Here is a 25,581-nt window from a genome sequence, read left to right on the forward strand (position 1 = left end):
GGCTTCATTCGACCTGCCTCAGGTCCACGTCTTTGCTGATACTAAGATTAGTCAGGAGGTGAAAGAAGCAGAACTACAAAGATGGCGGCACTGAGCTTCAAAACGGCTCTTCAGAAACTTGTGGGTGACGTCACGCATATGAACACCTGTCTCTTAAACAAACCCTCTGTTCTCCATCTGGAACAGCAGATCTTAACGAGCTTTTTGTCGTTTGAGACACGGTTTTAGTTCAGTGGATTTCTCTGTGACTCAGCGGTCCTAAAATGTGCAGCCACGGCTTCGGAGCTGCTGAATAAACTGTTGTTCAGACTGACAGATCATGTAACACCACTTCTCCTTACCTTTGTTTGGCAGAGGCATTTTTGAGGTCAGCTAAATCAGGAAAAAGATCCAGTGCAGTGTTAGGTTTCTGTTAACAATAAAAAGTGTGCTGAGCACAAGGCTCAGAAACTGAACTAGCAATAACAACCATTTAAAGACGATGTGTGGATCTCTGTGTTTTCTACTCTGGTAGACTGTTTTGATCCAGCTCCTTTCATATTGGGCACTGGGATGTCTTTTTTAAAATCATTTCTTGACAGTAAAAAGTGAAGACGAGGTCCTGTAAACTAGGACACACCAAATTATAAACATATAACTTTACTCCATAAAGAGAAATGCATGATTACAGATGACAGATTAAACAGTATTTACAGTGTAGACCCTCACTTCCATACCATGCAGCAAAATAACAAGACTTTAAGTGCAAGTGATTAAAAACATGACAGACTTTTTAAAAAGCGTCAGGTGTGATGATCTTCAAGAAACGTCCTGCAGGACATGAGCAAAAAGACGAGTGTAATATCTTAACTTATAACAGAAGCAACCATCAGTACGTCCGTCTGGAGAGAGCTGATTGTCCAGAGTTACTTTGTTTGACTGAATGAAGGCTGAGGGGGGAAAGTTGGAAACTTTATGGCCGTCCGGATTCTTCCTCGAGTACTCGTTGTCTGCATTTCTCTCTGAGTTTATCGATAGTCGTCATCGACAGGCTCCCGGGTTCGGCAAAGATCTTCTGTAAAGACATAAAGAAAAAAGGAAGGAGAGGGTGAGGCGAGGTGGCTGCAATCAGTAGCTACAATGGTAGATGCTGCTAAATCCTACACACTGGAGACTGTCTTTTTGCGAGGGTTTACCGGGAATAGTTAATCAAACTGATTAGATTCTAAAAACAAAAGTTATCCAACATTATCCCCATTTGTTTCTCTGACTTGACGTTTCTGCTCGCACCTGCATGAAGGTGTGGCAGTCCAGAGTGAAAGCTCCGCAGGTGATTTGTTTGAAGCACTCGCACACGTCAGGCAAAGAGCGAGCTCTCAGGATCTCTGGCTGGTGGTGAATGACGAGAGTCAGAGCGACACGGAAAAGAACCTTGGAGCCTTCGTAGAAAAGACAATCCCAGACCCGAAGAACCGTCTGCAAGGACAAGAGACAAGAGAAATGCTTCAACATCGTCCTTGGATTCATCGTCTGTCTCTGACGTTAAACTCAAACATCGTCGCACCTCAATTGGGAGTATGTCAATGTAGAGGCAGATGAACCAGCGTGACACCACCAGTGTCCATATGCCAGGATACTGGTCCATGAGCTGTCCCACCGCAGGAGCTTTAGCCTTCACCAGCTCCCCAAGAACCTCCTGGTCAGTCTTCAGACCCATCATGGCCGGGCTGTAGTAGTCTACAATATTCACAAAGTAGATGTGTTTTGTGACACTTGGCTTGACTTTGAAACTGGGGACTGGTTTTGTTTCTAAGGTTAAAGCTTCAGTTAGTCGAAGAAGTTAGTGAAGTTCCACAAGGCTCCGATGCTGGTCCACTACTCTTCAGTCCTTTATAATCCCACCAAGGGTCATCATGAGGAGGCACTATTAATTTTATATATTTATATGTTATACTGATGATGCACAATTCTATATAGTCACTATTACAAATATTTTAATTGTTGCTGATGTCACATTTCAACTGCAAATAATGAAAACAGCTGAAACAGTATTTTTTCTTTCTTTGCTAAACACAAAGATTTTGTCTTTCTTCCACTTATAAACAGAAAATATACATTATGCATCAACAAATAATCGCTGCTGACAGAGTGATGCATCTCGAATCACTGTGAAGTGGTTTATTTTAAAATAACGACTCACCTGCTGTACATTATTCTTCTTATTATTACATGGCTACGTACAAGAGGAGTCAACGTCTTTGTCAAATCGTTACTTATGTTGTTTATTTTTAAATGATTTAATTGTGTCCAATGTGGCCCTCTAGAGTCTATAACCAGAACTGCATCTGGTCTGTTTTACAGAAATAACAGAGTAAAAATTAATGAAGTACTTTTTATATCCATATCTTTTTTTCAATTCTGTATTTTAACATTTGTAATCGACACACGTATAGTTTATTTAAAGCACACTGCATTAAATGTTCCATATGTACCAAATAAAGTTTTTTTTTTTGCTGACATCTGTTTATAGAGATTAGTTTTGTTGCAGGTGTGAGGCCTGAGAAACTCACCCAACCTTTATCGATTTTACTGATAGATCAACTTTGGTGGCCTCAGGTAATTTCTGGCACAGCCATGTCCGACTTTAACCTGAGCAGAGTAACTGAAAACACCTGTGTGGCTTTGTGCACAGACCTTTTTCACGGCCGACACTTTAACTTCTCAAAGTACTAACTAAGGTGTCACAAATAACATTCCACTCCATTCCAAAAATCTACCTGGGAGCATTCTGCTCAACAACGCGTCCATCAGCCAGAATGATTTCTCTTCATCTTTGGTGATGATGATGAGGTATCCTGCAATGAAGTTCATGCCCTGGAACAAACACAGGTGACGTGTGTGTGAGCCACAGCAATGATATATCTCCAAAAGCTCAATTAAAGATGAAGTTGTGATGACATGCTTGCATGTCTAGGGAAAACAGATTTTTTTTTACATGTAGTAAATTGACTTCTTTGGCTTAATTAGTTTAAAGAGCCAGAGGCTGTGTGAAATTAGACTTGCTGTACAAAAAGCTAACAGGGATTCGTCACGGAAAGCGCACATTTGTGGAAAAAGGAGCTTGCTAAACCTGTTCTTAAAGTAAACAGACGTTAGGTTAAGTCTTCTTCACCTGGCAGTACCCCACCGCCTTGTTATGGTGTCCGTACGCCAGCAGCACGTTGTACAGAGCCCTCTGCAGGCTCGGTTCTGCTTTGCTCTTGAAGAGGACGTTGTCGGGAAAGGTCCTGTGCATGTCTGCCAGAAAAAAGATAAACGATATGTTACTAATAACACTTGTGAGGACTCGCTTCTGTTCAAGCGACCCAGTAAGCCATGACAGCGTGACAGTGAGTCAACAGGCCTGAAACTGAAGCAGCCGAAGGAAACTTTTACACCGCTGCTTTTCCAACTGTGACATATCAAAATGCCTCCTGTGGAAAGGCCTCATCATCTCACCTATGTGGATGGTCTCCTTCAGCTTGGCGTCGTGCTCCATGGCCAGCAGAGACTGGTAATAACCCGGGTTGCCCTCCAGTTGTTCCTGCGCGCCACTAGCTGCCATCCAGATCCTGGCACGGTGTTCGTTAGGCACACCTTTACGCACATACCTTTTCACTTCCAAGACAAAAATTTGACTGATTACATCAGATAACCAGCACCAAAACAAAACAGTGTGTTTTTTAATGTGTGTGTTTGTACCTGTCAAGTTCTTCTCCATGTGCGGTTTCTCTTGCAGGAGCTTGGACCATCTCATCGACCTTCTGTTGAGGACGGCCACGTACTCGTTCATCATCTCCTTGTAGGATTCAAAATCGTGGCGTCTCTCGAAGCCATAGGGGTCGATCCTGCATGTACGAAATGAATGACAGAGCACAAAGTGAAGAAAGGGACTGACAGCTGGGTCACTTTTCTCCCCCACCCTTCTTTCTCTCTCCTATTCCCTGATGACAGACACTACAACAGCCTCCACTGGGTAGAGTTTCTGTAGCGGGGGGATCAAATGCCTCAGCTGCATGATTAGTACGTTTTGAATTACCTTCAGGTGGGGTTAGAAGCAAGGGGAAAAATTCAAGCTAAAAACAACCTCTGGAAATATTTTAATTTCCCCAAAAACAACTCTGAGCTGTGATATTTTACCAAACTTGACCTGATAGCAACTGTAAAATATAACTTTAAGTGCAAATCCAACGAGCTGTCGAGGACAGAAGCTGGTACTCAGGAAGGAGGAAACAATATATACAGACATAAAACAAACACAGGTAAAAGAGAGACAGCACATGAGGTCAGAGGGAACACACATCAACATGAAGCTCACCTCTCGTTGCCATTGTCATTTAAAGGTTGAGGAACATTTCCTGCCATTTCCCCTTCCATCGCGCGTCAGGTGCTTCAGGTTCAGAAGTCCACCGAGGCTTTAAACGACCGGCACCGAGCAGGGTTATTTCATTTGTGTCACTTGGGAGAAGAGGGTTAGAGTGCTGTCAAGGTAAATAACAAAAGCGGTCTGAGTTTCAAACGCCTCACCTTACAGTGTGTTCACTGAGAGGAGGGGCCAGTTTAAGTAACACCCAGGTAACATCCACACAGGTACGTACTTTATTTGCATGCAAAACAATCAGAGGAAGAGAAGCAGTAATGGCTGCTTGTGTGTTCCCTTTGTGTTTGTTATTTTACTGTTTTACAGCAGTAATTTCACATTTTTACCAAAATAAAGGTCCCCTAACCTCCTGCAGATGGATTTTAGAAACAGCAGTCATGAGTCTGACACCGTCTCAACTTTTATAGTACGCAGTAAATTCTTTTATTTGTTTAAACATAATTTATGTAAATCTCCCTACATGATCTAGATGATGATCTGACTCCACCCTGCCAGGAGTCTCGATATCATCATAAAGAAAGAAGGATGACTCTCTTTTATCATTTTCATTTAAATGTATCAGTAATCAATGTTTTTATATCAATACGGAACCGGTTCAGCACCTTTGTGCTCATTGTTTTGGTTTTGCAGCCCACCATTTTACTGTTTTGGGTCACTCTCACCAGTGTTGTAGTACTCGAGATCGGTCTCAGTGTTGAAACCGATCTCAAGAGGCTTCGGCCTTGTCTCGTTCTCAGACAAAGAGGACTCTGGATTTTAGTTCAAGACCGGTCAAGACTGTCTGGGGATTTCTCTCAATTGTCTGATTTATCTGTTAACTGTCTGTGAGGAGACATCAGCCAATTCTTCTGGAATGATATCTGATATCTGATGTTTAATGAGGCGACTTAATGTAGCAACCGTCACCCAAAGAGTTTTCATGAATATTATGCTTTACACTGTCTGGTCTTGGTCTTGTCTCGGTCTGTATACGCTCTGGTCTTGACATGGTTTCGGTTTAGTTGGTCCCTTGCTGCCTTCATCGGCCTCCTTTTCCTGCAGCAAACAAGCAAATGGACTGTATGCTACCCGCTCTGCACCAAACCGCAGGATAGCTAAACAGATAATTACCTTTAGAGTTGGTGACCAAACTGGAGCTAAAAGGATCGTCCACAAAATCCACAGACTTTGGACACAAGACCATTTTCCTGTAAGACTTAAAATCAATTCATCCTTTACTGATAGTGACAAACACTTCAGCCACTGTTCTCCCCTCTTAATGTTACACTAGTGATGTAAAATGAAATGTTATGAAATCACTTTTAATCTTTTATTATTTGATAGTGAGTGGAGAGATGAATGACGGCTATGGGAGTGAGACATAAACCTAGGTCACATGGAGGCTCGCTGAAATAAACTTTTGGCTTCAAATGTGTCACATGCAGTTATCAGCATCTATAGGATTTCAAAGTCACGTGACACGCCTTGTGTTGCAGAGTAAAAATGTGGAACAAACAAACAGCAGTTTTAACTTTATGAACATCCTGATCATCATCATGTAACGCTGCATCACTGGTGTGTTATACTGTAGGGAAATAATAAAAACATAATGAACGCTGTGTAACTAACTCATGACTGGTTTCTTTTACAAAAACATCAAAATTACCATCGCTAAGGAAATCGACAACATGGAGGAATATTCTGGAAAATGTATCATTGAATTTTTTGTCACTTTCACATCAGGATGGTTAGAAATCTTTGTCACACTCATAATTCTTTATGGAAAAACTCATGCTTTATTCATCTTTCTTAAATGAACAATATACTTAGGCTACTTACAGGATGTATCAACAATATATTCTAATTTTCACTACCTTCAGTAACACTGGACAGATGGGCTTGAACAGAAACATAAATATTGAACAGAGATATTTTATTCTTAAGGCTTACTTTGTTGTCCTGCCGTCGCCCTCTTTAGTGTCCCGGCGTCTGATCTAACATACGGATATGTGCCATGCAATGCTGAGGATCTGTAACTTTTCATTGAAATGCTGCTTGATAGTCACTTTAGCATCTTTGACGTCTCTGAGGGCTCGACTGATAAAACTCTTTCCTCGACAGTTTGGAGAGAAAGTATCTTTGTGGAGAGGACCGACTACGTTACATCGAGGATTCAAGACCCCGCTCCCGATGAATGAATACCACAAACCAATTATCGGTTATCTAAATTAAAGCACTGCCTTTTACTTTAGAGAAAATGTGTTTGTGAAACCAGCCCGAGGTGACGTACAACGTGTTTAACATGCTTTCGATGAGAAGCTCACGACTCCATGACATGACAAATCCACCTAAATAATTAAACCAACAGCGTATCATCATCATCATCCACGATATTGAGGCATCCCGTTAGAGATCTTAGCATTTACTGTACATAAAAGAATCATCTTTTGCATTTATAAATTGAACATATTTATATTATTCTTCATATAGCTCTCTTTGTAAACTGTCCCAATAGATACAGTATGTACAGTAAAAACTGCAACAGTTCTGTTGGTGCTGGTGTAGTGAGCACTCCGTCCCATAAGTTAGAGTAAGACATGGGAGCTTTGCACAGTCACTCAGAGCTTCATATAACAAAACAAAGCTGACTAGGAAGTATTTTTAAAACACACAGTTTTCTCCTCTCCAGTCCCTTTTTTTTCGAGTACACGCAGCAGGTGAACCTCCTCCCAGCGCTGCGTCCATCCCCGCCCTCCGTTACAGGGCTGTGGCCTGACAGGCGGTGCTCCTCCCGGAGCAGAGCAGAGGGACGTCCAGGATACCGAGAGTCCAGCAGAAGAGACGACGGAGGTGAATCTGGCGAAGTCCGCGCGGCGCCTCGGTCTCACGAGGATTTAAAAAAAAAAAAAAAAATGCGGCCAGCTGTTCTCGTAATTTTTCACTCAGCTCCCTGAAAGGTGGTTTCCTGACAGTTTCAAGTGCTTCTGTCTTCTCTCTGAAGTCTACAATTTTCACTTTTTTTGTTTTTGTTTGTACAAGTCTTAAAAAAACTATGAAGTCACTGTAAAAGAAACAACGTTCTGGATTTCCAGAGCTGGGATTGGACTTAGAGAGTTTTACGTTTTGATCCTGTTACAATCGGTCGAGCAAATTCCACAAAATCATCTATAAGGACCGGCCATGCACCTGAGGAAGACACAACCACGGTACCATTAGTGTCACAGCGAGTCCACATTCACAGCTTTACTGCTAAACCTGAAGGATTCTGCCATTCTGAACTCACCTTCCTCGTCATAGTTTGACATGTCATCTGCAATCATGTTACCAAAGTCCAACAATAGGTTCCACGTGTCCTTTGGGATGGATCGTTTATGGTGTTCCTGTAATAAACAAGTCGTGGTGAACATTTTGGTATGTACTGTACACGGTTTCACACAGTTTTCTCTCTCTCTACAACCAAAAAGTTTGTAATGTAAATTACTCATGGACCAATGGGGTCCCTGATCCACCCCTTTTGACTGAGTTTGAGCTAATGAGCGAGGTGCAATGAAATTTCTCCATCATTCATCCATTTTCTTCCTCTGATCCAGGGTCAAGATGCAGTAGCAGCAGGTGTAGAGCAGCACTCCAGACGTACTTCTCCTGGGGGATCCTGAGGCGTTCCCAGGCTAGATGAGCTATGCAGTCCCTCGAGCGGGTTCTGGGTCTCCTCCCTGTTGGATGTGCCACCCCCAAAAGGGAGGCACCCAGGGGGCATCCTAATTAGATGCCTGAATCCTCAGAGCTCCCTCCGGATGTCCGAGCTCCTCACTCCATCTCTAAGGCTGAGTCCAGCCAACCATCAGAAGAAGCTCAGTTCGGCCGCTTGTATCCACGATTTGCTGCCCAAAGCTAGTTCATCTAAGTTCCCCATCACTGAGCCAAATTGCTTTAACGAGGAATGCAACAATACAACTTTTTCCTCATTTAATTTAATTCCGATACCTCAACTCACAGTATCTGGTGATACCAAGTACAGTCTCCCCAAATTTTAAAGCTCTGGCCTGACGGCGATTTAGCCTCTCTCAGCTTCCAAAAACGGTTATCTGGGCCACGACTTCCTCTGCTGTCCGATTAGCAACTTGATATGAGAGAATGAAAAAAAAAGGAAGAAAAAAAAAGAAGAAGACCCATTTGTGCTAATCTCTATAAACAGATATCTGCCGTCTCTAATCCCAGATTGTATTTCAGCCAGTGATGCTGGCCTCTTTTCCACTCCGCAATGTTTACCTGCATGCAACCAAAGCCAGCTCGAAGGTGGCTGCTCGGCTACAAACGGAAACCAGATCGCTTCCGGCGCCAAAATCCTGGTCCCTTGCCTAAAAATGTAGCATTCATACGCAGATATCGGTTTATAGAAACTACTGTATCTCGTGGTATCGTCGATATCTGATCTGCTTTACAAAAGGTCAATATCGACTCTGATACCAAACACACATATTTGATTGGTGCATCCCAAATTTTACTTCTCTGACTCACCAAAAGGAATCTATTCCAAAGATCGAGGAACTTAAATCGTCCTGACAGAACCAGGTTCCAGTAGGCTACGGCCATCTCCAAGTCTGCACACAGGGGGAAAAGCAGAACACTTCATTCAGTGTGTAAATTCAGTGACACCGTTCAGCAACCTGTTGTTGTTATCGTCGCTCTTCTTACCTAGACCCTTCTGTCCAGGGTTTTTGGCAAAGTTAAAGGTGAACTGGTAGAAGTCCTTAAACTTCCCACTATCTTTGAGCTCCTGCTCTAATCTTGGCAAAAGGGCCTTCAGCTTCTCTGGGCTGTCACACCTAGAAAGAAAAGACAAATAAACTCTAAATAAACACACGCAGACATCCTGACCAAGTTTTAATGCAACAGTCAAGATGCTGGTGACGAATGGGCTGAAGTTAACTTTGACACATGAACCTCAAAAGTCAAAACGTCACAGCTCTCTCATTGAGTCGTTCCACGAAGACACAGAATACTTGAGCTGTGGTCGTCTATATATAGACTGCCTTCCCTCCCTGGAGCCACACTGAGAGAATCACCATGCGAACAGTGTTTATGTCCCGCCGCGTCACATGCTGTTGTTGTCGTAAACACTCACCCGAGCTCTGTCATGCCATCCAGAAACTCCTTCTTGGTGAACTCGCACTGTGTGGCGGCGCGAAACTTCCACGCGACGACCAGCACGGTGATGCTGGCCGGATCCAGCGAGAGGTCGTCACAGAACTGCTGGATCCCGTCGATACCGATCTTATTCTCATCCTGAGGATCTGTCGAGGAGAAAAAAGACAACAAGTAGTGTGTGTAACTTTTAAACAATAAAACACTATCCCCGTGAATTTTACGGTAAATCACAGACTCTTACCTTTGTAGCGGTTGTAGAGTTGCTCCAGCTTTTTCCGATCTACCGACGTTTTCATCGATTCCTTACAGTACAGGTCTGGATTCTGAAAGTAGTTGTCGGTGGCGACTTCTAGTTTCCAGTCATTCTGCGTGAGGCAGTACACGGCTGTCTTCTCCCCAGCCTGTGTGAAGGACATGAACTGCCGTACCTTGTCCCTCTGCGAAGACTTCAGCTTATGCTGCGTGAGTACAGGACAGGGGCCGTCAGACTCGGGTGTGATCAGACCGGGCAGGACGGACAGCAACACGCAAACACAGAGCGACACGCACACAAAAACACACAGCGAGACACACACACACATCTACAGGCGTTCAGACGGAAAGGACTGGGAGACACTCGGAAACACACGAATCTGAAAAGGTTAGTCTGTCACGCCGACAAAACGCGAGTTACAGGTGGCGAGTCGAGACGCTGTGGTGGTGATTATGTCCCGTCCAAGAGCAACACGGGCTTCTCTGAAGTGGGGTCGCGGATTCTCAGAGCACATGCTGTACCCAGGAGGGCCCCTCAGATAACTACAGTCATAGATGTAACATGAGGAGGGAAATGGGATGCCATCACTGGGACCTAGAGGCGCAACAAGTCTGGAGTGTAACACAAGCACCCTGCTGCCAGATATACATGGCAACATTTAAAAAAAAACAAAAAACAGGCAGAATATTTTATATATGTGTTTGCGTAATGGAAATCTGCAAAACAAGGCGCATGACAAGTTATAACGCGGCCTTAAAAACAGCAACAAACAACAGTTAGCTTTAAAGTGACTGTCATACTTCCAGTCTGTGTTTGTCAGGCGTGTTGACGTGAAGCAGTCGGGTCATCGCAGGTGTTTCCAACGATACTAATTAAGGCTCAGTTCCATTTAGTGTGGCACACCAGTTTCCAGTGAGCCGACGTGCACCGCGGCAGCAACCCCGACTCTGTTTGACCTGAATGGAACCGAGCCTTCAATCAGTCTCATCCGTAACACCTGTGTGACGGCACAACACCTTCCGTACAGACAAACACTTTCACTCATTTCCTACAGTCTAACTTAATTTTTTTTACTTTTTACACAGTTTTCTATTTGTATTTTTTGTTTGTTTACTCTCATGCTGCTCCTGGATGCTTGAACTTCCCTTGATGATGATCAATAAAGAATCTATGCTGTGAAAAAATGCCTTTTAACCCTAGAACACTAACGTCATGTGATTTTTTCATTGTGTTGCTGCTGTCTGAGTTTCATGGGTCCTTGGGTAGCTTCAGGCTGCTCACTCATGTCATTAATGGTATGTTTGTTTCCCTCCTCCCATCTATGGTTTTTCCAGAGGCATGTGTCAGTGATAGAGAGTGCCATCTCTCTCACAGCTGTCAGTGATGCAGAAAGTCTCACATGTCCCAGGAATGAGTGGACACAAGAACAAGTTCACAGCTCCATTATTTGTTTTGTTTGTTTGGAAGTTTCTCGTTAAGGATCACCTGATTTTTCAATAGTTTTGCTAAAGGGTCCCACATGGTACCTTTTTATTTTATGTGATATTGTATTAATTAAAGAAGAGTACTACAGTGTTGTACTTTTACATAAACTGTATTTTATCCAGGATATATCGACGTTAGTGATGGTGTTACTCATTTAGTGTTCTCGGGTTAAGAACATTTTATTCAGCTTGTATGACAGTAAGATGAATAGTTTGGGGGTCTTGAACTGATGAAGCTGTGCTGAGCACAGATCATCTATCGATGAGACAATAATCCATAATCAGCCTGTGATCAGCAGCATGCTCCTTCACCTGGAGGCTGCGCTCAGTCCGAGCTCTTCATTTCCTGAAACCGGAGCACCGGGACTGTTCACACCGGGACTGTTCACACCGGATCAGCTGTGAACACCGAGCACCGCGCGGTACCATCAGGTTAGCATCACCGACAACAACACGGGCAGCAGCTAGTGAGTTACACCGGCTAACGTTAGCTCGGTTAGCCCCCCCTGACATTACCGAGGAGCCTGACAGTGTGATCATGGAGACTGACAGGTGTGTGTGTGTGTGTGTGTGTGTGTGTGTGTCTCTAACCGACACTGCCTAAAAAGGGGCTCGTGTAGCTCGCAGCTAGCTGACCTTCCCTGTTCAGACTCTGCAGGCCGAGACACGGACACAAACTTCAAACACCGCGAACACAGAGCTGCAGCTAGAAGCCTGGAAGTGCAAACCGAAAAAAAAAAAAAAAAAAAAAGCCCGAATGTTGTGGGTTCGTGTTTATTTTGGTTACCTACCATTTTCACACCCGCTGTTTGACCAGTTTGGTAACCCGACTGTCGCTCATTGTGCGCCTGCGCGGAAGTAGTCATTCGAGCTATTGTAGGTTTCAGCAGGAAAGGTGAGGATGCAGAGGTGTGTGTGTGTGTGTGTGTGTGTGTGCGTGTGTGTGTGTGTGTGTGTGTGTGTGTCTGTGTGTGTGCGTGCGTGTGTGTGCAGGGGCGCCGCCAGGAATTTTGGGCCCCATGACAAAAAAATCAGATTGGGTCCCCTCTGCACATCAGAGACAAAACAAGAACAAATACAAAACACACTAAAGGTGTCTCCTGCTCCTCTGACACTGCTACACTAAATGATGTTTCCTGCAATGATTTAATACACTACACTATCAGATCTCAAATTAATTATCTCGTTATCACGGGAAAACGGGTGGAATAAAATGTATGTATGTATGTATGACCCTTTAGGGCTTCCGTACATAGTTCACTGTTACTTGTTTTTTTATTTTCTCTTACTGGTTTAATTTAACTGTTATTTATGTGTATTTAGTGTGTATATAGTGTTAAAACAGGATATAAAGTTTTGTTTCTTGCTATTGTTTTCATGCCATCACTCACTATCTCACTTACCGTTTAGGAGCTGCGGTAACAAAAACAATTTATTTTAATTAATAAAGTATTTCTGATTCAGATTTTTTGATACAGAACTCTAATCAAAGGCTTGCAACTGTTTTGCGTCTTATAATTCAGTACTAGTCAGTCCCACCAGGATTTCATGATTTTTTTTGTTGTGATTTTTGCGATCAAAATGATTTTGCGGAAGCATTTTCTCATTTTTTGCAAAGAATTTTGCGCCTCCTTTTTTGTTGTTGTTTTCTTTACTTTTAAAACTTTTAAAAAATCTAAACAGGCTTAATAAGACAAAAACAAGGCAGACAGATTGAGAAACACCTTTTTATTTTCTGTAAGAATATATACGACAGCAGGTGGGACTTGTAGTCGCCATCACTAACTAACATCAAAGTATCTGTTTATGAGTTAACGGTAAATCTCTACTAAAGCAACAGTTTAGCCTCCAGAATGATATAAAAAATATAAAATACACTGGTGTATGTACACTATGAAATAAAGTGATGATAGCCACTACATTTACAGTATGTGAGTAAAACAGGTTAACAAATACTGGTGATAAGTACATGATGAGATGAATGTCATACATGATGGGTTTTGAAAAATATATACAGTCTGTATGTTCAGACTTTAAAATGAAGGTGAAATAAACGGCCACTCGTTTTTATTCTTTCACTGTTTACACTGCCCCGTGCCGGGGAGGTGTAACACATACACTGTCCATTGTGTTTACTGCCAATAGCTGAATCAAATTGCCCAAAGCAAATCTGGGGGACAGGTAGTGTCCAGGCAAGAACAAGTGTTCGCTTTACTCAGAGTATAAAGGTCACAGGGTTAACGGGGTGTCCCAGCAGCTTATTTTTGACACCTGGCAGCTCGATCCGACCAGATTGTTCAAGTGTGTCCTGCTGTGCTACAGTACAAGCACTTAGAGTTTAAGTTTGTCAAAAGAGTAACGCCTTGTAAAGTACAAACATAGAGTAGTAAGGTGCAAATTATACACTGTAAACCTTGTAGTGTAAGTTCCAGGTCAACGAGACAAATTTAAACCTGAGAAAGAGATGTGACTAGTACAGACTGCTGTACTTTCATTGTGTCTTTCACCTCATTTGTTTTTGCTGTTGTGTGATATTTGTGTAATTTGAGTCATCATATAACATGTCAAAAAATAAAAATAAAACATTGCTGTCTTTTGGGCTGACTCAGCCTCCACTAAGTTTTATCTCATGTGAAAATGAATACACCCTTCAACAAGTGCGAAGAACACACACAACTCTGCTGCTGATAGAGTATCTGTGTGTGTCAGCCTTCCTTTTTTTGTTTTACAGTGAGAAAAAAAAAGAAGAAGGCCTTTCCAGTTAGCAGAGTGATTTGAGTACACTAACTTCAGACTACATGACTCACAGGACGCAGCATGTACGTTTACAACTAGACGAGACAGTTTCTGAGGAATTGCGGATGTGAATAATGATTTTGAAAGACACTAGACTTAATACCAAAAATTCATGTAAAAATGTGGAATATTTGTTAAAAAGCTCACACTAAACTGGATTGTGGCTTTAATTTGTATGAAGAAGCAGCAGAAGGAGAATGAAAAGGCTGCATGGAAACATGGGAAAGAGTTTAATTAATATGTACGGGACTGAAAAGTCAATAAATAAAGTAAATAAATATCGTAATAATGAAAAATTAGCATCTCTCTATGTGTGTCTCAGTCAGTTCTGTATTCCCAACTGCAATTGAAGGTTGTTGATTGTATCACCTGTGTGCCTCCTGGAACAGAGAGTTCACTTCACAGAGATTTTAGGTGAGGAAAAACACAGCCCGACATCACGCTATCAGACGATCAGATCGGTCAAACCCTCCTGACGGCCTCCCAGCCTGCACAATTTAAGTAAGGGGAACAAAGCCGACAGTCTCAGTCAGATCTTAGTAAGTATATTATTATATTTCATGGTTATGACACTGCTATGTGTCACAATTTTGTGTCACACAAAAGAACAACAGACAAATGGACAATCTCATTCATCCATTAACACTACCTTTGTTCAGTGATGTGACCCTGACTCATTGTCTACAGCCTGATTAAATTGTATATAGTCTTTTATAAATCTCTATTTGTAGTTCTATTTCTTATTAAGATTTATCTTAGAGGTCAATTTTAATGTATGTTTACTGTGTCTTATGCTATCTATCTATCTATCTATCTATCTATCTATCTATCTATCTATCTATCTATCTATCTATCTATCTATCTATCTATCTATCTAACTAACTAACTAACTAACTAACTAACTAACTAACTAACTAACTAACTAACTAACTAACTAATAAATAAATAAATACATGTAAACCCAAGCCCAGGGCGGGGGCTAATCCTGACAGGGAGCAGAGCTGGTGTCGTGCCAGAACTGGAGCTGGGCAAGCAGGCAACGTAACCGGGCTCAGCAGCCTCTATGGACTGAGGCAAAAAGACCAAAGGTGACGTTTACAGAGGAAACTAAAAGGAGAAAAGGACAGAGTGAGCGAGCAAGAAGCTGCCGGACAAGAGTAAATCTGGGACTGACTTTTAGTTGTTGACAAAAGTTAAAAGACAGACGGCGAGCTGGGCTTCCTGCTTTTGGACTATTTGTTGCATTCACTTGATGTTTGGCTGTTGTTTTTTTTTTTAATCACAAGTAATATAATCATAATTATATAAATACACATGTATAGCTGTGGTATTGCACTCTGAAACTCTAAAACTTTATATATGATTGATTTAAGTTTAGTTAATCCAAGTGAAGTCCAGTGTGTTAGGTGAATTTAATCCCAAGTGGTTATTATTTGTCCAATGTTGTTCATTTATTTATTAATTATTGCATTTTGTTTATTTTTTTTAATGTAAATGGATAAAATAAAGTAAAAAATCTATTAAAAAAAAAAATGATATGTGTGTTGTTGTTGTTTTTTTGCCATGCTACACACATACTACAAGGTGGTGTTTGACAAGTGCATTCAGTTCATTTGTGTTTAACCCACTGAAGTGTATTTTGGTAGCAAACAAACCTTTATTTTTTATTTTTGGTTGCAAACAAACCTTTATTTTTTATTTTTGGTTGCAAACAAACCTTTATTTTTTTATTTTTGGTTGCAAACAAACCTTTATTTTTGGTTGCAAACAAACCTCTTTTTTATTTTTAGTTGCAAACAAACCCTTTATTTTTTATTTTTGGTTGCAAACAAACCTGTACAGCAGAGCTCTCATGACGCGCAGGAGTACACCGTGCCCTCACACTCCTCCTGACCAGTAGACGTAGGTATTTATATCTGTGAGGCTGGTTGGCATCCACCAATCCCGTGAGACGCTCGCTGTGGGCAACGTAACTACGCTGCCTTTCGTCTCACCGACGCTGTCCAATCAGAGGCGGCGCGAGCGAGACACCGCCAAGATCAGATTGTGAGTGTAGCCTGCTCGCGCTAGCACCGAGCTCATATAAAAGGGCTAACGGGCGAGCTGCTGACTTGTGAAGTGCACCGGTAAGCCGCGTTTATTAACCTGTGGCTCGCTAACGCAGCCGCCGCAGAATAAACTTCTTGGCGTTATATGTCTTGTTTTTTTACAACTTCATGTATTTTTAAAAGCGTTTCGGAAGTTGTGAATACAAAGCGGGCTGAGTGTTGTTGGGGTGACAGCTGTGGATTAGCACGTACCGTAGCTTAGCTTTAGCCAAGCCGGCTAACAAAGCGTCGACAGCCCGCCGGGCTTTTCCACCGTACCCCCCTCCTCCCTCCGAGTTAGCTCGCCGCTAACGCACCCAAAGAGACATTACTAACTAACTAACTCACCTCCTTTTTGTTTAACTTACTTAACTACAAACTTACCGTGTGCGGCAAACCGGCAGCGAGTCGTTAACTCAACGGTTTCACGGTCACACGTTAGCTCGTGCCTGTGGCGGTTGGTAACGTTTGTCAGATGTTCTGCGAACGTTCGATGAAAACGAAACAATAACAGACGTCCAACGGTCGAAATCGCGACAATTTAAACGAATTTATTCAAAAAAATTAAAGTATTTGAGTATGTAGGGTAAATTAGTTGAATATATTGTAGTAAAAATAAAGTGTTTGTGAATTTTTTTGACACCAGCTCACTGTTTTTATGTCTGTTAATCGATCTAACGTTGACTTTAATTGACATGACAGTTATTAAAGATCAATAATCTAATCACCGGTTATCTCCCGTGTCTTCAAAATAAGTGGCTGAATATTTCGGATGTGACTTTTTAAACGTTGCATCATATTAAATCTGATTAAAACATCTTGTTTTATAGTTTATTGTGAACTTTATTTTGTTAAAAAAAAAAAGCGGTCTCCTCTCACTTTATAGCAGCTTACAGCAGCAATGTTTCCTGTTCAAAAAACGGGAACTTGACTTAAAATAAACACCGGATAAATACGTGACTGTATGTTAATATTAAATCCTTGGATTTAGCTGTGAAATTATTAAAAAAGTACTTGAGCATCGCTTAGTTTGTTTCCTGTTTGGTAGGGATTTAGACCTCCTCTTCCTCCATTCTCAAATGCCAACAACAACAGCCGTCGAAGAAACAGGACAGTGTGCACTCGTAAGTGCAACACAAACCCACTAATATGATCTGTTATTAACCGTGCGAGATGCTCGCACCTTTTCTTTAATATCTAGCCCATGCTCAGGTTTGTTTAAAACCTGCAGCACGAAGCAAAACAACCGCTAAATTTGTAACCGTGAATCCTTTTCACAAAAAAAAAAAAAAAAAAACGTGCACAAGCTAACTAGCGAAGCTAAGTTGAATCCAACGCTAACTGTTAGCAGCTGCTAGCTGCATCCAACAAAAGACTCCTCGCCTCCTCGTCTGTCGTTATCAAGTGTTGTTCCCGCCGCGTGCAAAAGTAACATCTGTAACCGTGTGTTGGTGTAAGTTTAGTTACATTTATAGTTTGGAGCCCGGGTGGTGAAGTTGAGCTATGTTTGCGTGACCTGTAGCAGAAGTTCGACGATGCCTCTCCTCCTCCGGACGTGCTCGGTACCTGAAGTAGGCCTTGTGCACACTTAGCGTAGTCCAAAAAAAAAGAAAGTTGTGAGCATCCAGGGATGGTTTAATATGTTTTTCTGCACACGCACCGCGTTCAGAAACACCCAGCAAGCTTTCATTTAATCCGAAACCCGGTCGAAAATCTCCAAATTTTAGCCTCGTTTTGTTATCCTGTGAGAAGAATAACCCGGTTTAACTCGAGCTAACGTGAGTGATGTAGCTTTGTGACAGTGTGCTTTGGCAGCAAGCAGTTCAGATGGGCCTCAGAAATAAGTGCAGTTTAATTTAAAACACCAAACATGTTTAAAAAATAGATTTAAGCTGGACGAAATGTGACGTTTGTTTGCATTTAAAATAAAGGAACTTTTTACACTTTAATCACTTTAATAAGTTTGATGTGTTTCTGTCTCCAGGGGTCTAAATAGTGACAAATAGAAGAACATTTTCTTTTTAACCTGAAGCTGACTCCTCCGGTCCTTTTGGATCATGGCTAAAGATGTAAGTAACCATGCATGTGTTTTGTTTTTGATTTGGAAAACAGTTGTTTGGTTGTAGCGGACGCGACATGAATGTGTTAAGCTGCTGTAACTTAATCAAAACATGTCCCGTAACCTCTTTTTGTTCATTTAATGTTGTGTTTTTTGGAGTGTATTAACTTCTTGTCCATCGCAGGCTGGTCTGATTGAAACAAATGGAGAGCTGAAGGTTTTCATCGATCAGAATCTAAGCCCAAGCAAAGGTATAATTTCTGAGTAATCTCCTTCTTTACATTACATACAGTCTAATTTCTAATCGATTGTCCAACAAAGGCAACACTGTTCTTCCTCTGCTGTCGGCCTATGTGTTTGTAGTTGGACGATAGGGGGCAATGGAGGATCAAACAAAAGCTCTGCTCATTACTGCGCTTCTCATGTCTTCTATTAGGTGTCCTATCTTTGGTTACTGTCCAGCCTACAGCTGCCCCCGTAGCCAAACAGCTACTACCCAAAACTCTTGGGCCATCCAATGTGAACATTGCTGCACACATGCAACATGTGCCACACATGGTGAGTGACGACAACCTTCACATCATATCGTCTTCATCATCTCAGGATGTTGTTCCACATTTCTGATATAAAAAGTTGAGCTTTCTGAATTATCAGTGATCCGCAGATCGCTCGCTGGGTTTCTCCGCCACGTCTTACTGTTGTGTAAGCCCCTCCTTTATCATTGTGAGGTGACAGGGCGGAGGAGTAGGTGGAGGCAGTTGATCCTAAGCCTATCAACTCTACAGTCAGCAGGATTACACCCATCATCCCATTATATACATGGAATATATACATAACGGAAATCAGCTTACATCACCCCAGTGAAGGAATAGATCACCTGTCTGCACACATTACCTCATAATATTACGAGGTGTGTAAATTTAAACAAATGTATCTTATTGATCGTCTGCCATGCTCATGACCAATAATTGATTAGTCAATTAAGATGTCTGAAATACAAAATGTGTTCGTCCTCCATTCAAACTTCATTTAAACTGAGACTGTGGATCTCTGCAGAACCTGTTTTAGGGACTATATAGCCCAGGACTACGTAGTTGGGGAATTGACTTTTCATGCCCAAGAAATTACTTGCCACTTGCTAGAGACTTGGGCCTAATGCTTGAGTCACATGTCTGGTTATAACATTTTTTCTTTCTGACTATGATCTTTTTGAAATGGATTTACCTTTTACTCGATCTGCAACTACCATTCCTAAAGCTTCTCACTTTTAGATCAAAGTCTTCATCTGGCAGAAAAAATAAATAAATAAATACAGCTTAATTTAAACAATCCTGAGTGGATATTTTTGCAGCACAGTCCAAACATGTTGAGATTTTATGTTGCATTTGAAACTAAATCATGTAAATTAAAGAGATTTGTTGAGTCACAAATCAAATTACTTCTATTGAGGTTAATTGCATGCAGTCAACGTCTTCTCATTATCGCTGCCTCCAGGAAATAAACTAGTTCTTCATGTACAGATGGATTTATTCCTCTTTTAATTGCACTTCACTGTCATCAGTCCACCGTCAAACTGTTACAGGACACTATACAAAACAAACAAGTCGTATTTATTCATTTAACAGACACTTCAGAGACTAATTAACATGACCAAACAAACTTAAATAAACATACATCGTTGGCGGCACACAAACGACAGGAAATGCATGTTCTTAAACAAAATAAAGTCTTTAAAAAAACAAACTTAAACGGAGCATAAAACTTATTTTTTGGAGGTAAATTCCTGCAGGTAAATGCCTCCCTGCACAAATAAGTTCTCACCTGGTGTACAAAGCAAATAAATATTCCTGAAAATAAATCATACATGTAAACAAAACATTGAAATAATTTCAAATATTTCTGGCAGTTCTAATTATTATTATTGTTGTTGTGAACTCACCCATCCTTGTATCAACAAAATGTTGTCAAGGACGACAACAACCTGTCCCCTCATGTCAATAAGCTGACTTTGGGAGGGACACACACACACACACACACACACACACACCAGGTTCAAATGTGGAGTGAGTGTCGGGTCGACGTTTAGCTCAGTTGGTAGAGCAGCCGTCCCATGTACGAAGGCTCAGTCCTCGCTGCGGAAACCCAGAGTTCGAATCCGACCTGTGGCTCTTTCCTGCATGTCATTCCCCGTCTCTCTCTCCTTGGTAGCGATGTTCACATAACCATAACCAGTAACCAACTAACCATAACCTGGTCCCTGTACACACTACCATCCTAGCAAACAGCTCAGCATAGGATGCAGTTCCTGAGGGGACTAAAGTGAGAAAAACCTGTTTCAATGTTCTTCTGGGCACCTTCCGTCTTTAATAGCCTTCAGTCTTTGCAGGTGATTGGAACACCCCAGAGGCCCACGGTATCGAATACCATTTTGGTAAACAGTCCACACACACCCAGCTCGCAGTTCCTCACTCAGAGTCAACCATCTGATGCCTCTCCGTGGTCATCAGGGTAAGCCTACTTTAAATTTTATAAGCTTGGAACATTATTGCGAATATCTGTGGACAAGTTTAACAAGTCTGACATATTGATGTGAAACCTGAGTGACGTGTGGGATCTGTCCTGACTGCAGGAAACGTGGTAAGAAAGGGGAAAAGAATGGGAAAGGCTTGAGGCATTTCTCCATGAAAGTGTGTGAGAAGGTGCAGAAGAAAGGAGTAACCACCTACAATGAAGTGGCAGACGAACTGGTCGCAGAATTCAGCTCTTCAGACAACCACATGTCACCCAATGACTCGGTCAGTGCTGCAGCTGCACAACATTTGCAAACCACAGAAATGTCAGATTTTACTTTTTTAATAACTCCTGCTGGTTTTGAATCTTGATTTGATTTATTTTTTCTTCCATTTTTAGCACGTGTACGACCAGAAGAACATTAGGCGGCGTGTGTACGACGCACTTAACGTGCTCATGGCCATGAACATTATCTCTAAAGAGAAGAAAGAAATCAAATGGATTGGCCTTCCCACCAACTCAGCGCAAGAGTGCCAAAACCTCGAGGTAAAGACACGCAGTGAAGAACGTTCTCACAATGACTTGTGTTGGAGATATATTGCATTTTAATTAGGTTGTTTTTCTTGCTCATAATTCCTTTTTATTTGAACTGTAGGTGGAGAGACAAAGGCGGCTAGAGAGGATTAAGCAGAAACAGTCACAGCTTCAGGAGCTCATACTGCAGGTGGGAATGAAGCGAGTGCTTGTGTTCAGCTTGGCTCCATCAGAGAGGCGTTAACTTCGTATGTTGTTCGTTATCGAGGTTGTAGTTTGATGCTGCACTGGACTTCTAGTACAACACCACCTTTACCCTCGATCTCAGCATGTTGTAAAGTTTTCATCTTTGTCTTACAGCAAATAGCTTTTAAGAACCTGGTTCAGCGGAACAGACAGACAGAGCAGCAGGCAAACAGACCTCCACCTCCAAACTCCATCATCCACCTTCCCTTCATTATTGTCAACACCAGCAAGAAAACTGTCATCGACTGCAGCATCTCAAACGACAAGTATGTGAATGTGCCAGCCGTCATACTCACCACTTTGTATTTAATGAAGAAGCAGTGCAGTGATGGAGACTTAATGATTAACGTGTGTACATTAGAGGGATTCATTTAGACTGTTTACCTTCTAGCCAGGTTTGTATTCAAGAACTTTTATTCCTAGAAGTCCTGAGTTAGAAGGAAGAGGCAAGTAGCCCAACACACACTGTGTGTGAGATGGTTGCATTGTAGTGTCTTTTTAGGCCATAGAACGTGAATCATTTGTGGGTTAATAGTTATTTGGAAATCTTAAGTCGTAACTTCCGAAGGCTCGGCGTGAGGATGAGTGTGATCAAACGTGGAGACACAGTTTGAGAAGATGACTCAACAGTTGAGTATTTAGCCTTTCAGTAGCTCACTCACTGAATGTGAGAGCTTCTCACCAACACAATGTAATAAGGGAAATATGGAATGAAAATATCTTTTTACGCTTTAAAACAACAGGTCAAACATGAACGGTCCATGACATGCAGTGGACTGTTAAAGTGCTGTCCTGCTCCAGTCACCCACAGAGATGTAAAGCAAAGGTTTTATGTCAGTTGTATGACTTTAAAACAGCCTGGTAGCACTTGGGGTTAAAAGAAGTCAGTTTGAACTTTGAGTTAAATTTGTGGTTTTAAAACTTACAGAAAATGTGGATGGCAGCATATAAAAATAAACTACTCTGAAGCCCCATTTCCCACCCATATAATCTTTAAATAAGCTGCAGTAAATTATTCAATAATCAGCCAGAATTTCATATTTTATAAATTACTAGTGATTCATTTTATGGCTTGTTCCAAGGCCAAACCTCAAAGTCTGGAGAACCAAGCAGCGTTTAGTCAGAAGTGAAGGCGGTTCGCATCCATTCAGATATCTAAAACAAAGTACTTCTACACTCTCTACCAGCATTTATTTGTCTCTGTCACCATCCATGCATAAGAACCAATATTGTGGCACTTGTGTTTCATGATCATCTTGTACCATCCTGCTCTTTAAAACATGGTCTCCACATTGAAACTTATTGTTTGGTTTAAACATTGATAATTCACCCTCTCTTATGTCTCCTCTTCTTCCTCATTATCATTTCCAGGTTCGAGTATTTGTTCAACTTTGACAGCATGTTTGAGATCCACGATGACATCGAGGTGCTGAAGCGCATGGGCATGGCCTGTGGCTTGGAGGTGGGAAAGTGTTCTCCAGAGGATCTGAAGGTCGCACGTAGCCTGGTGCCCAAAGCTCTGGAGCCGTACGTTATAGGTCAGTGCCAGAAGTGTGTGTGTTTATACAATCTGTCAGATCAGACGCGAAGGGATGAACAGTAAAACAGCGTAGGGTACCCTGACTTGTCTCTTTTGGCCCCGATACTGATGTCTGGGCTTTGATACCACTCGAGGTGCTTGATTAAAGGTCCAGTGTGTCAGATTTAGAGAACATGGCAGGTCCTCTTCCACCATGTTGCCACACATTTTTCTACAGTAGCCCAGATTGAACAAACCAAACACCGACTCTAGATGGAGCCTTTCGCCACCACAGCTTCCCCTTTGCACTTGGAGCAAGAGACTGGAAGTGGAAGGGGGGGGGCGTTGCATTAACTACACTGCTAGACGCCACTAAATCCTCCACACTAATCCTTTAAGTTGGTTATGTTATAATTTGCAGACCTACTGCCCCCATTTGAATCACTGACTTTGATAGATGTTGCAAGCAGCCGTAGAATTTGTTACCTTCTGACACAAGTTGTCAGCTCCCTGTTTCTTCCTTGTGTGCTGCCGATGTAGTGATGACGTAGCGCACAGCGATGTAAAATCAAATAGATTAGCTGTTTGAGATAATATCGGTCAGATATCTGTATCTGATCGGCCCATAGTTGGATTACAATCTGTAATTCGTGTCACAAGGTAAATTGATTCTGCTCTAATGCCGTTATCATGTCCACATAACAGCAGGCACAGTTATCAATGCTTGGAAGTATCAAGACTCCTCACTCCTGGCTTACTCTGTTCATTCAAAGTGTTTAAGATGAAGTTAATTTCATACAAGATTTCAGCTTTAAAGAGGTTTGATGTGCTGACCTTTGGTTGACATGCTGTAGAGTATGATGAGTCTTTTTTTCAATCTTAAAGGAAAGTGCTGCTAGTTTGTTGATTTGTCTCTGCCGGACACTTTGCTAGTGTAACTGCCTCAAACCTCAGAGTTGTTGAAAGATGTTAGTCAATCACTTCACAAGGCAATGCACTACTGCTACCAGCGATGTGGAAAAAGGAGGGGAGTGCTCAAAAAATCCTAGGAAAGTCCTTAAAGCTGCATTCAGAAAGAATCTGGCACTGAATTTACTTCCTTTGAGTCACTCAAATGAATCAGTGGTGGAGGTAGAGAAGTTGATCCGGATCTGACTTTTGGAAAAACTCACGGTCACGCTGTGGCAGTCAGCCTGAAATGTCTCTGAAACTGAGACTATCCACGTGGATTCACGGACAAAGAAGTTTCATTTGATTTGTGTGCGATATTTTGAGAGTGAGCGGACATCGGTCTAGTGACAGACAGTGAATGAGTCAGCGAGCGCTGGCCTCAATGAAGTTGGTTAATCAGCAAAATAAAAAGTTATTTCCCGATTGTTTCACAGCTACAGTTACTTTTGTGGACTGGCTATGTGGGCTGAGTAGTTGTTGTTGTTGTTGTTGTGGTGGTGTCTGGTATTGTTTGTTTTTGTGTGTCTGCCCTTCAGTATTTCAGAGACTAAGAAAAACAAAGTACTGGTTGACACAAAGTTAAATAAATTGTTGCAGAAAGTCAGAGCTTCCTTATTTTTTTTATATATTCACACTGCCCACAGAGGTGAGTGAAGAAAGGCAGATGTGGTTGACACTGTAAGTATGAGAGGACATTATCAAAATCATATTTGTTAATGTTGCTTTATCTTCTTTTTTTTCTTTTTGTAGAGATGGCAAAGGGTCCCATCAGTAACGTCTACATCACTGGAGGGTCCTCTGCCAACGGAGCCCGTTACCCTGCAAGGTGAGCGGTGTAACCTGTACTTCAGTAAACGTCACAGCATGTCACCGTGCTCCGTCGTCATTTTAACTGATCCACTCGTCCTCTGCTCGCAGTGACGGCTGCACTGACGGCACCATGGCATCCAGCTCGAATGACTCTCACTACAGCGGCTCTCGCGTGGAGACTCCAGTGTCTTATATGGGGGACGACGACGACGAGGACGAGTACGACGAGAACGATGATGAAGACTAAATCTGTCTACCCCTCGCCACTCCAACAAGCACAGTCCTTCAAAAAAAAAGAAAAGAAAAACACCTTCACCGTGGGGGAATTTAGTCCCCCGCCTTTTTTTGTGTGTGCTTCTTCAACCTTTCCCCCCACCCTGCTGTTCCCCCCCCTCTCTCCATGCCTGTATTTCTGTCTGGCTTTCTCAGGGGTGTAGATGAATATTAAAAAAAAAAAATAAGAAAGAAAAGAACAGCGGTGTATGTTGCACCCATCTTTTTTCTGCTCCTGAATCACGTGCACCTGCACCACAGCTCTTGGGGGGAGGTGTCGTCCAAGGGAACTGTAGTCTGACACCGAAGTCTTTGTATGTCTAAATCCACTTCTCAATAAGCCATCCCACTAGAAAAAGAAAGGAAAAAACACCTCTGTAAGACCTACTGCTGTTGGAGAATGTATAATGTACTTGTTTGGATAGTTATTTCTTTTATTTTTCAATTGCATATGGCAGACATGATAATGATTTATGATCAAAGTGTTCCACGATGGCCAAAGTGTCTGCTTTAACATGCCGTGTTAGCGCAA

The 25,581-nt window shown here is 41.9% G+C and overlaps 3 protein-coding genes across 9 annotated transcripts; 1 reads left to right on the top strand and 2 right to left on the bottom strand.

Moving 5' to 3' along the window:
* Positions 1-529: 529 nt before the first annotated feature.
* LOC104932102 (growth hormone-regulated TBC protein 1-A) lies at positions 530-4,606 on the bottom strand. The gene is made up of 8 exons (XM_019255751.2): positions 4,337-4,606; positions 3,721-3,866; positions 3,478-3,636; positions 3,152-3,276; positions 2,757-2,853; positions 1,544-1,716; positions 1,270-1,455; positions 530-1,054 (listed from the first exon to the last, which is right to left on the bottom strand). The coding sequence occupies exons 1-8, from the start codon at positions 4,393-4,395 to the stop codon at positions 953-955; spliced, it is 1,047 nt and encodes a 348-aa protein (XP_019111296.1). The 5' UTR covers positions 4,396-4,606; the 3' UTR covers positions 530-952.
* Positions 4,607-6,151: 1,545 nt separating this feature from the next.
* On the bottom strand, positions 6,152-16,746 carry dcun1d2a (DCN1, defective in cullin neddylation 1, domain containing 2a). 4 transcript variants are annotated; one of them, XM_010747245.3, is made up of 7 exons: positions 16,531-16,746; positions 9,768-9,984; positions 9,504-9,672; positions 9,074-9,204; positions 8,897-8,979; positions 7,662-7,758; positions 6,152-7,564 (listed from the first exon to the last, which is right to left on the bottom strand). In XM_010747245.3, the coding sequence occupies exons 2-7, from the start codon at positions 9,940-9,942 to the stop codon at positions 7,485-7,487; spliced, it is 735 nt and encodes a 244-aa protein (XP_010745547.1). In that variant the 5' UTR covers positions 9,943-9,984; positions 16,531-16,746; the 3' UTR covers positions 6,152-7,484. The 4 variants fall into 4 exon arrangements, with proteins under 4 accessions (XP_010745547.1, XP_019111320.1, XP_027146664.1 ...); XM_019255775.2 differs by lacking the exon at positions 16,531-16,746 and adding an exon at positions 12,055-12,183; XM_027290863.1 differs by lacking the exon at positions 16,531-16,746 and adding an exon at positions 10,580-10,784.
* Positions 16,039-25,510, top strand: tfdp1a (transcription factor Dp-1, a). 4 transcript variants are annotated; one of them, XM_019255707.2, is made up of 12 exons: positions 16,039-16,185; positions 18,131-18,215; positions 18,390-18,456; positions 18,642-18,763; positions 20,592-20,713; positions 20,835-21,000; positions 21,116-21,262; positions 21,372-21,440; positions 21,611-21,762; positions 22,868-23,034; positions 24,717-24,792; positions 24,885-25,510. In XM_019255707.2, exons 2-12 carry the CDS (start codon positions 18,204-18,206, stop codon positions 25,021-25,023), a joined length of 1,239 nt encoding a protein of 412 aa, XP_019111252.1. In that variant the 5' UTR covers positions 16,039-16,185; positions 18,131-18,203; the 3' UTR covers positions 25,024-25,510.
* The last annotated feature ends 71 nt before the right edge of the window (positions 25,511-25,581 follow it).

This window comes from Larimichthys crocea, chromosome XVIII (genome assembly GCF_000972845.2).
Source record: "Larimichthys crocea isolate SSNF chromosome XVIII, L_crocea_2.0, whole genome shotgun sequence".
In the NCBI taxonomy this organism is placed as follows: domain Eukaryota; kingdom Metazoa; phylum Chordata; class Actinopteri; family Sciaenidae; genus Larimichthys; species Larimichthys crocea.

What these genes read in the sequence shown, in the direction of transcription:
- LOC104932102 (XM_019255751.2), bottom strand. Translation starts at nt 4,395, where the DNA reads ATGGAAGGGGAAATGGCAGGAAATGTTCCTCAACCTTTAAATGACAAT. An exon ending in CATGGAGAAGAACTTGACAG is followed by an intron (nt 3,637 to 3,720) that starts GTACAAACACAC and finishes TTGTCTTGGAAG; the next exon opens with TGAAAAGGTATGTGCGTAAA. An exon ending in TTGACATACTCCCAATTGAG is followed by an intron (nt 1,456 to 1,543) that starts GTGCGACGATGT and finishes TTGTCCTTGCAG; the next exon opens with ACGGTTCTTCGGGTCTGGGA.
- dcun1d2a (XM_019255775.2), bottom strand. Translation starts at nt 12,129, where the DNA reads ATGACTACTTCCGCGCAGGCGCACAATGAGCGACAGTCGGGTTACCAA. An exon ending in ACTCTACAACCGCTACAAAG is followed by an intron (nt 9,673 to 9,767) that starts GTAAGAGTCTGT and finishes TCTCCTCGACAG; the next exon opens with ATCCTCAGGATGAGAATAAG. An exon ending in GTCAAACTATGACGAGGAAG is followed by an intron (nt 7,565 to 7,661) that starts GTGAGTTCAGAA and finishes TGTCTTCCTCAG; the next exon opens with GTGCATGGCCGGTCCTTATA.
- tfdp1a (XM_019255707.2), top strand. An exon ending in TTCAGGAGCTCATACTGCAG is followed by an intron (nt 21,441 to 21,610) that starts GTGGGAATGAAG and finishes TTTGTCTTACAG; the next exon opens with CAAATAGCTTTTAAGAACCT. An exon ending in TCTGGAGCCGTACGTTATAG is followed by an intron (nt 23,035 to 24,716) that starts GTCAGTGCCAGA and finishes TTCTTTTTGTAG; the next exon opens with AGATGGCAAAGGGTCCCATC.